Source organism: Pelophylax lessonae (genome assembly GCF_965119305.1).
Source record: "Pelophylax lessonae genome assembly, chromosome: 2".
Lineage (NCBI taxonomy): Eukaryota > Metazoa > Chordata > Amphibia > Anura > Ranidae > Pelophylax > Pelophylax lessonae.
This window is the reverse complement of record NC_138769.1, coordinates 727,876,819-727,887,215: the sequence shown is the minus strand read 5'-3', so window position 1 is coordinate 727,887,215 and position 10,397 is coordinate 727,876,819. Positions and strand designations below refer to the sequence as shown.

At 38.6% G+C, this 10,397-nt stretch overlaps 1 protein-coding gene across 1 annotated transcript in view; it reads left to right on the top strand.

Annotated features, from left to right (window-relative positions):
* Positions 1-4,428: 4,428 nt before the first annotated feature.
* The window catches only part of LOC309548309 (olfactory receptor 1f45-like), a gene marked incomplete at both ends in the record, with an annotated part of 66,141 nt that continues 60,172 nt past the window's right edge, over positions 4,429-10,397 (top strand). Inside the window, one exon of the mRNA XM_082248248.1 lies at positions 4,429-5,041. Coding sequence (XP_082104374.1) covers positions 4,429-5,041 — 613 coding nt within the window. The remainder of the gene's footprint in view (positions 5,042-10,397) is intronic.

Genomic DNA, 10,397 nt, shown 5'->3' with positions numbered 1-10,397 from the left:
CTAGTAAAAAAAATAATTTTTTTCGTGTAAACAAAAAGTCACAGAAAAGGCTTGGTTTTCAAGTGGTTAGAAGAGTGGGTGATGTGTGGATACGATTGAGCATAAAATTCCGGGACAGTTCAAACAACCTCCAAATGACCCCTTTTTGAAAAGTAGACACCCAAAGATATTTGTTGATAGGCATATTGAGTCCATGGAGTATTTTATATTTTGCCCTAAGTTTCGGGAAGATGACAATTTGTTTTTTTTACAGAAAGTTGTCACTAAATGATATATTGCTCACGCATGCCATAGGAATATGTGAAATGACACCCCAAAATACATTCTGTTGCTTCTTCTAAGTACAGGGATACCACATGTGTGAGACTTTTTGGGAGCCTAGCTGTGTACGCGACCCCGAAAACCAATCCCCATCTTCAGGTTTTCTAATGGCATAAATTGCTGAATTTACCACTGCGCTACATGTCACAGTTTCAGAGGCCCTGAAATATCAAGATAGCACAAAACCCCCCCAAATGACCCCATTTTGCAAAGTAGACACTCTAAGCTATTTTCTGAGAGGCATGGTGAGTCCATGGAATATTTTATATTTTGCCACAAGTGTCAGGCAAGTTATTATTTCTTTTTTTTGTGTTGTTTTTTTACACAAAGTTGTCACTAAATGATATATTGCTCACGCATGCCATGGGTATATGTGAAATGACACCCCAAAATACATTCTGAAATGTATTGAAATGGCAAGATGGCACAAAACCCCACCAAATGACCCCATTTTGCAAAGTAGACACTCCAATCTATTTGCTGAGAGGCATGGTGAGTATTTTGCAGCTGTCATTTTTTTGGGAAAATGAAGAAAAAACAGGAAAATGCACTTTCCCTCTTTTTTTCAATTTCCAAAACTTTGTGACAAAAAGTGAGATCTGCAAAACACTCAACATGCCTCTCTGCAAATAGCTTAGGGTGTCTACTTTCCGAAAGGGGGTCAATTGGGGGGGGGGGGCGGTGTGTTGTGCTGTCTTGGCATTTCATGGCCTACGAAACTGTGATAGGTAGTCAGGAGTGAAATCAACAATTTACGCCCTTGGAAAGCCTGAAAGTGAGGTTGGTTTTCGGGGTCCTGTACTCGGCTAGACTGCAAAAAAGTCTCACACATGGGGTATCCCTGTACTCAGGAGAAGCAGCAGAATGTATTTTGGGGTGTCATTTCACATATACCCATGGCATGTGTGAGCAATATATCCTTTACTGACAACTTTGTGTAAAAAAAAAAAATATATATATATATATTTCCTGGAAATTGTGGCAAAATATAAAATATTCCATGGACTCACCATGCCTCTCAGCAAACAGCTTGGGGTGTCTACTTTCCAAAGTGGGGTCATTTGGGGGGGGGGGGGTTTGTGCTATCTTGGAGTTTTAGGGCCTCCGAAACTGCAACAGGTAGTGCAGAGGTGACATGCACAATTTACACCATTAGAAAACCTGAGAGTGTTGATTGGTTTTCACGGTCCTGTACACAGCTAGGCTCCCAAAAAGTCTCAGACATGGGGTATCCCTGTACTCAGGGGAAGCAGTAGAATGTATTTTGGGGTGTCATTCCACAGATACCCATGGCATGTGTGAGCAATTTATCATTTAGTGACAACTTTGTGTTAAAAAAAAAAAAATGTAATTTTCCCGAAACTTGTGGCAAAATATAAAAATATTCCATGGACTCACCATGCCTCTCAGCAAATAGCTTGGGGTGTCTACTTTCCAAAATGAGGTCATTTGGGGGGGGGGGGGGTTTGTGTTATCTTGAAATTTCAGGGCCTTCAAAACTGTGAGGGGTAGTGAGGAGTAAAATCCAAAATTTACGCCATTAGAAAACCTGAAGATGTGGATTGCTTTTCGGGGTCCCGTACACAGCTAGGCTCCCAAAAAGTCTCACACATGGGGTATCTCCATACTCAGGAGAAGTGGCAGAATGTATTTTGGGGTGTCATTCCACATATACCCATGTCATGTGTGAGAAATGTAAAATATAAATATGAAAAAAATATAAATATGATAGAATCTTGTGTAAATATGAGATTGGGATTCAATCCTATACCATCAGCAGCCAACTCTAGTATTTTCACAAAATACAGATAGAGAAATAGAACAAAAAATGAATTGGCGCCAGTGGAAGAAATCTCAAAAAGCTCTCAATCAGCTCACTATATGTTTTAAAATCTCAATTAAACGCGTCTAAAGGATAAGATCAATCAAATAAAATACCAATGGTATGTCTGGGGCTTATATATCCAAAGTTGTCCCAAACAGATGCGAGTGAATTATATAACAATTAATAGAATTACCCAGACTTTATATCCGATAATTCGAATTATAAAACTGGATGTGTGTCTGTCTTCAATCCAATCTTTTAAAATCAAATAATTAAAATAAGCAGCAAAAGTCGCATCAGGCGATTCAAATCGCAGGATCAACTGTTTTCAATAAATACTGATCTAATAATCTCTTAATCCATCACAGAAAGTATAAACCAAGTAACTACAATAAACAGCAAAATCGCTTCAGGCGATTCAATTTGCAGGATCAGCTGTTTTCAATAAATATTGATCTAATAATCTCCTAATCCATCACAGGAAATATAAATATCAAAAATAAGTGGCTAGGAATGAGAAAGTCACGTGATCTGTGACGCAACACGTCGGGAGGCATCGGGTGACGTCAACTGCAGGTTTTTTGGCCATAGCCGGAAGTACCCAGAGGATCTACACCGCAATATTGCGGCTGCTTGTAACTGCTCGTATCTTTAATTGCAAATGTGAGTGTTTTCCCTGCGTTTTTCTTAATAAAGTAAGTTGAAGACATACTTCACTATTAGTACCAATATATTTTTTTGAGTGTACTGGGACCCTTGGAGCGTTCCTGGGAGAGGTGGAAGTCAAACAAGTAGTAGAGGTCAGAGATACCTGAATTGGAATATAAGTCCACAAGCCACCGGAGAGACCCAGCATCCCTATCTCAGGGTTAGATATCAGCAAAAGTGCCTTTAATGGTGCAGCGGCCATTGCACTCAAATTATTCCTGCTCACTCCGGATCACATCACTGGAATTGCACAATTGTTTTTTAAGAGCAAAATCACTTTTTGTCATTTTATGTGCACATATGAACTTCACTTGATCACTATATTGCACATGGACTATTAATTGCACAAGGACTATTATTTATTATTATTATTTATTCACCTTATTCATCTATTTATTTATCTATTGGTATATACGCTTTGTGGAGTTTTTATATATATTTATATTTACATCTATTTTATTTATATTTATCCATATATTCACATCATTAAGTAGATTTATTTTTTGTATTTATGAATTCGCTACACTCATATTGCACTTTATATATGACACTTCAATATTTACAATTCATGTTCATTGCTATGCACTTATTTTTTATATTTATATTTTCTGTGATGGATTAGGAGATTATTAGATCAATATTTATTGAAAACAGCTGATCCTGCGGTTTAAATCACCTGAAGCGATTTTGCTGTTTATTGTAGTTACTTGGTTTATACTTTCTGTGATGGATAAAGAGATTATTGGATCAGTATTTATTGAAAACAGTTGATCCTGCGATTTGAATCGCCTGATGCGATTTTTGCTGCTTATTTTAATTATTTGATTTTAAAATATTGGATTGAAGACAGACACACATCCAGTTTTATAATTCAAATTATCGGATATAAAGTCTGGGTAATTCTATTAATTGTTATATAATTCACTTGCATCTGTTTGGGACAACTTTGGATATATTAGCCCCAGACATACCATTGGTATTTTATTGGATTGATCTTATCCTTTAGACGCTTTTAATTGAGATTTTAAAACATACAGAGAGCTTTTTGAGATTTCTTCCACTGGCGCCGATTCATTTTTTGTTCTATATCAAATAATGTACTTCAATGTCTTTGAGTGGCATAACAGAGATGTGCAAGACACAAATACGCAAACAAATAGATTAGAAGTTGTTATCTACTTTATCTTATCAACAAGAAATGTAAAGACATTTTAATTGACCTTGTTCTTTTCTAGACGATTTTTAAATCTAACCTCCAATTTTATTTTTCTTGGTTTTTCAGACTTTCAAAATATCCATGTGCTATGCTGCACTTAGAAACAGAAGGCAAACCCAGAGCCTAGAATCCACATATATTCAGTCCAATGAGAGTGACAAACATATGTCCAGGCGTGTCTCCGTTTTGTGAAGCAGATCTAGTGTGTCCAGTGATAATTCATTTAATCCATTGAAAATTTTTATCCAGCACTTCATTTTCTTTACTAATCTGAAGTAAAGTTGACGCACATTTCTCTTGCTGTTGTTTGGTGGTATTGTTCTTTCACCTGACTGTACTGACTTTTAAATCATTTGCGATGGAAAGAACAAATCTAACCTCCGGCTTTATTCTTCTGGCCTTCTCAGAACTTCACTACAACCATGCTGTTCTTTTCTCTATCATTCTGGTCATATACAGCCTCACATGGACTGCTAACTTACTTTTACTAAGTTCTATTAAACTTTCTTCACAGTTGCATACACCAATGTACTTTTTTTTAGGGAATCTGTCCGCAGTGGACATCTCTTTCTCTACAGTGACTGTTCCCAAGCTTCTGTCCTGCATTCTTCATGGAGAAGCCTCCATCTCGATTGTTGGCTGTTTCGTGCAGCTGTTCTTCTTCCTGTTTTTGGGCAGCACCGAGAGTTTTCTTCTGGCAGTCATGGCTTTTGATCGATATCTGGCTATCTGTAATCCCTTACGATACACCTCATTATTGAGTTATAATGTAGTGCTCATGCTGACTAGTAGCTGTTGGTTTGTATCTTCTCTACATTCATTATTGCATACTTATATTTTCTCACATTTAACGTACTGTGAGGACAGACTGATCCACCACTTCTTCTGTGACCTGACACCCCTTATCAAACTGTCCTGCTCCAGTACTACGCTAGCTGAGCTCCTAATTTACACTGAAGGCTCTCTGGCTGGTAACATTCAGTTCCTTCTAATTTTCATCTCCTATGTGCTCATTGGACGGGCTGTAGTAAAAATGAAGAGCAACAGTAGCCGCAGCAAAGCATTTTCTTCCTGTTCTTCTCATCTCATGGTTATTTTCCTCTTCTATGGTTCCATAATTTTCATTTACCTCCGTCCTCCATCAGACTACTCTTTCCAGTATGATAGCATTGTTAGCATGGCTTACACTGTCATTACTCCTATGTTGAATCCTTTTATTTACAGCCTAAGGAACCAAGATGTGAAAAGGAGTCTGAAAAAACACATAATGCTTTTCTCATTGCTAAATAAATAACTTTTCTGCTATAACGTTGTGATGCTGAGATGAGTATAAGATGGTTAGATGAGTATGTGGCACTGGGTTTGATTTACTGAAGGAGTACACTCTGTTTACTTTGCAAAGTGAATTTCCACGTTGCAAGGGAATATTCCCTTATTCCCTTATTTTCAAGCATTTTTTGCACACGATTGGGTAAATTCTCACAACATTCATAAAAGCTCTCATGTAAAGATACAATTAACTTTGCAAAGTGAACATGCTCTACTTCTTTAGTTAATCAAACCCAACCCAACACCATTGTCTACTTTATTTTATTGAGTAACATCTAGAACTGCATTCCTACTTGTGACACGCCTTCCATAAATTGAGACTACAACTTTCCTGCCCATTCAAACTTCGTCCATCAAGTTACGTTGGACCATGCACATCTCAGGGTTTGCAACTGGACTTCTACTTCCAAAACAGAGCTCTGCCATTACACTGTGCTCTGGAATAAGCATCTAGATCATGGGTGTCCAACCTATTGGCTTCTCTGGCCCACATTGAGTGTAGAGAAAATTTCTCGGGCTGCATATGAAATATAAACTATAGTTAAGGTATATAAGTAATAAAATGCCGCCACGCCCTTCAGTGATTTGAGGCCGTCATGGTGGTAAGAGTCAGAAACACTGCACATGCTCGCCCCCCCCTCCCCTCCAAGGCAGCCTCTGCCTACCGTTAGTTGGAAGCCGCTGTGGTCAGACCCCGACCAGACTTCCTTCCTCACCAGCAAAAAAACAATTGGCAGGAGGCAGTGGGCCACATTGCCTGGGGTTCCGGGCCGCATGTGGCCCCCGGGCCACAGGTTGGACATGCCTGATCTAGATGAAGACATATTTTTCCAGCCAACTGCTTCAAACCATAATGTTCTACACAGGAAATATCTCAGAATTTATTACTTGGATTCCTTTATCATAATGTATTACTCAATTGGCAACTCAGCTCAGCCTGAGATATCCTTCCAAACATCTGCTGTCACATTATTTTCTAGAAATGGTAGCTAAGACAACCAAACTTACCCTTCATAAATACTTGTTTAGGCTTACCACCTAGACCAGTGATGGCAAACCTTGGCACCACAGATGATTTTGAACTACATTTCCCATGATGCTCATGCACTCTGCAGTGTGGTTGAGCACCATAGGAAATGTAGTTCCAAAACATCTGGGGTGCCAAGGTTTGCCATCACTGACCTAGATCATCCTTCCCCAACCAGGGTTACATGGAAACATAGTGTTCCTCCAGAGATTGATTGTGGCTTCTTGTCTGTTTCTCAGTAAACACGGAGATCAATTACCTTTCTATAGGGAAATTAGTCTTCCCTCTTATCTACAGTGTAAAGAAGTCCTTCTCCCACTGACCGCCAATAAGAGGGACCACTACACTGAGCACCAATGTAAGAAAGAGTTTTATACCTAAACATTTGAAAACATTTCATGCAGACTCCTTGAAGCCTTTTTGGTATTCCACTATTCCAGATGGAATAAGCAGGCACATCACATGTTAAAATAGAACATCTGGAGCTATTTTCTAAGTTTGAAGAGTAAATAATGGAACAGTTCCTAAGGACACCTTTTAAGACTTTCTCATATAGGCGGCAATTTCTGAAAAGAGAGAGAGAGAAATCAGATTGCACCTGGAAATTTAAAAATTGCCTCTTTTTTGGAAGACTAAAAATAAAACAAATGTGACTCTTTTGCTGCAAAGCTGTTAGGCCTGTATGGACAGCTTGCAATTTACCAGCAATTGCAATTGAACAGACATCTTTTTTTACAGCGATAATGGAAATAGCATACAGGTTTGCACCATAGCTAGACAGCCTGTTTGGACAGGCTGCAATTTCTGAGAACTTGAGCAGGCATTAGCTGCAAGTACAACATTCAAGTACAACATTTAAGTACAGTGAAGAGATATTGCAGGAGATAGTCGGGAGGTAGGCTGGAAGGTGGAAAAAGAAAGAAAAAAAAGGAGGTAAGATTTGTTTGACTAAAATGTACAATTTTTTTTTTTTTCTCCTCTTTAAAATGGCAGATTTGGTTCAGTGCAGGAATTGTTGTGCATTTATTTCATGTTCCACTCTTTGGAGATTCGGATGCTGTCAGATCTGTAGGCAATTCTCCTTACTGCAGCAGGAAATTGCATTTTTGAAATCAGAGATATTTAAATTATCTGTTAAACTCCAGCTGGGACTGCTGCAATGCCACTGCCACAGAGGACCCCCAGAAATGGCAGATAGGTTACTGTAGGTTCTGGAAGACTTAGAGTGGTGGATAGAAGACAAGTCCCACAGTCGTTTTTTCTCCATAATTCATTTGAAACACTCTCAGAATGTAAGGACAACATGGATATGGACTCAAGCACAGAGGGTGAGAAACCATCGACTCCTATGTCTAATGTATGCAAGACTGCAGCCAAGGACAAAAAAGATAAAGTGAAGTCTCAAAGGAAGCAGCTGTTGCTGGGTGATTCAATCATAAGAAGTGTGGAGCTTAAAGAAAATGGTTTTGTGAGATGTCTCCCTGGTGCTACTGCTAGGCGAGATAGAAGACGTATTATTAATATTGTTAAGCAAGCAAAGCAGGAAGGGGACGTGGATGTTCTTGTCCATCTAGGGACAAATGACCTGGCTTGCAATGAAGTGTCAGAGGTGAAAAAATCTTTTATCACACTTGGAAATGACATACAGGATTTTGCATCCACGATTTCATTTTCTGAAGTTCTGCCTGTGCATAATGTTCAGAATGATAGGCAGAGGCGCATAAAGGAGTTCAACATATGGCTTAGTAAATGGTGTCAAGAGCAAGGATTTGGCTTTGTTTCTCATGATAGCTCTACTTGGAATAGAAAGGAACTGTACAAAAAAGATGGTTTGCATTTCTCTCAAAGGAACAAATGTACTTAGTGAACAACTCCAAGAATTTGCGAAAGAGTATTTAAACTAGGAAGGGGGGGCAAAAGAGTGGAAATACAAGAGTCCAATTGCCCCCCGAAACAATGCCAGAACAGAACAGAAGCCCAGATGTTAAGAAATGATAAGCTCAGAGTCCTGTCTAGAAATGCTCGCAGTTTAGGTAAAAAAAAATCAATGAACTTGGGTCAATAATGGCATCTGAGAATGTAGATTTAGTGGCTGTTACGGAGACATGGTTTAATGAAAGAAATGACTGGGACATAACCATACCAGGGTACTCTTTATACAGAAGAGACAGAGAAGGCAAGAAAGGAGGAGGAGTGGCCCTGTATGTGAAAGATAGCATTAAATCTAACCTAATACAAGTTGGTGAGGCCAACATAGAGTCAGTTTGGGTTACGCTGCAGTTTGCTAATCATGCAGTAACTCGTTTAGGTGTGATATATAGACCACCTGGTCAAGTTAAAGAACTAGATGATCTACTAGTTGAAGAAATAGCTAAAATGACAATGAAAAGGAGAAGTTATCATTATGGGAGATTTCAATCTTCCAGATATAAACTGGAAAACCAAAATAGCAAGTTCTACCAGGAGTACAGATATTCTTAATTCCCTACTGGGGTTGTCTCTGCAACAAGTGGTTGAGGAGCCAACCCGGAGGGAGGCCATTTTGGATTTGGTATTCACAAATGGGGATTCGGTATATGATGTCATTGTAGGCGAAACCTTGGGATCTAGTGATCACCAGTCAGTGTGGTTTAATATAAGAACTGTGAAAGAGTCACACCACACAAAAACAAAAAAGTTTTAGATTTTAGAAAAACAGACTTTTCAAAAATGAAATTAGTCATAAATGAGTCCTTATCAGACTGGAACGAATTACATGGAGTCCAGGAGAAATGGGACTACTTAAAAAGGTGCATTATTGAAGGCAACAGAAAATTGCATTAGACTTGTCAGTAAAAGCAAAAAAAGGAAGAGACCACTGTGGTACTCAGCAGAAGTGGCCCAAATCATTAAAAATAAAAAAGCTAGCATTTTGTAATTATAAAAAAACACAGAGCAATGAAGATAAGGAAAAGATTAGGCAGAAAGAGGCCAAGCAAGTTATAAGAACTTCTAAAGCGCAGGCAGAAGAAAAACTATCTCAGTCTATGAAAAAGGGGGATAAGACATTCTTCAGATATATAAATGAAAAAAGGAAATTAAAACAAGGAATAACAAAATTAAAAACAAAGGACGGAAGGTATGTAGAAGAGAATAAAGGGCTAGCCGACTGCCTTAATGAATACTTCTGTTCAGTTTTTACAGAAGAAAAAGAAGGAGAAGGACCTCCACTTGAAAGGATGACTAATGAATCGTTTGATGCATGTGTCTTTACAGAGGAAGACGTTCTAAGATTGCTGTCTAAAGTGAAGACCAATAAGTCACAGGGTCCAGATGATACACCCAAGATTATTAAAAGAGCTTAGTGGTGAGTTGGCAAAACCATTAACAGATCTATTTAACCAATCATTAGTAACAGGAGTCGTCCCGGAAGATTGGAAATTGGCAAATGTCGTGCCCATCCACAAGAAAGGTAGTAGGGAGGAATCGAGCAACTATAGACCAGTGAGTCTGACATCAAAAGTAGGCAAATTATTGGAAACCCTATTAAAGGATAGGATTGTGGAACATCTTAAATCCCATGGATTGCAAGATGAAAAACAACATGGGTTTACTTCAGGGAGATCATGTCAAACAAATCTTATAGATTTTTTTGACTGGGTGACAAAAATAATAGACGGTGGAGGTGCAGTAGACATTGCATATCTAGATTTTAGTAAGGCTTTTGACACTGTCCCACATAGAAGACTTATCAATAAACTGCAGTCATTGAGCATGGACTCCCATATTGTTGAGTGGATTAGGCAGTGGCTGAGTGACAGACAACAGAGGGTTGTAGTCAATGGAGAACATTCAGAACAAGGTCATGTTACCAGTGGGGTACCTCAGGGATCTGTACTGGGACCAATTTTGTTTAATATCTTCATAAGTGATATAGCAAAAGGCCTCGATGGTAAGGTTTGTCTTTTTGCTGATGACACAAAGATATGTAA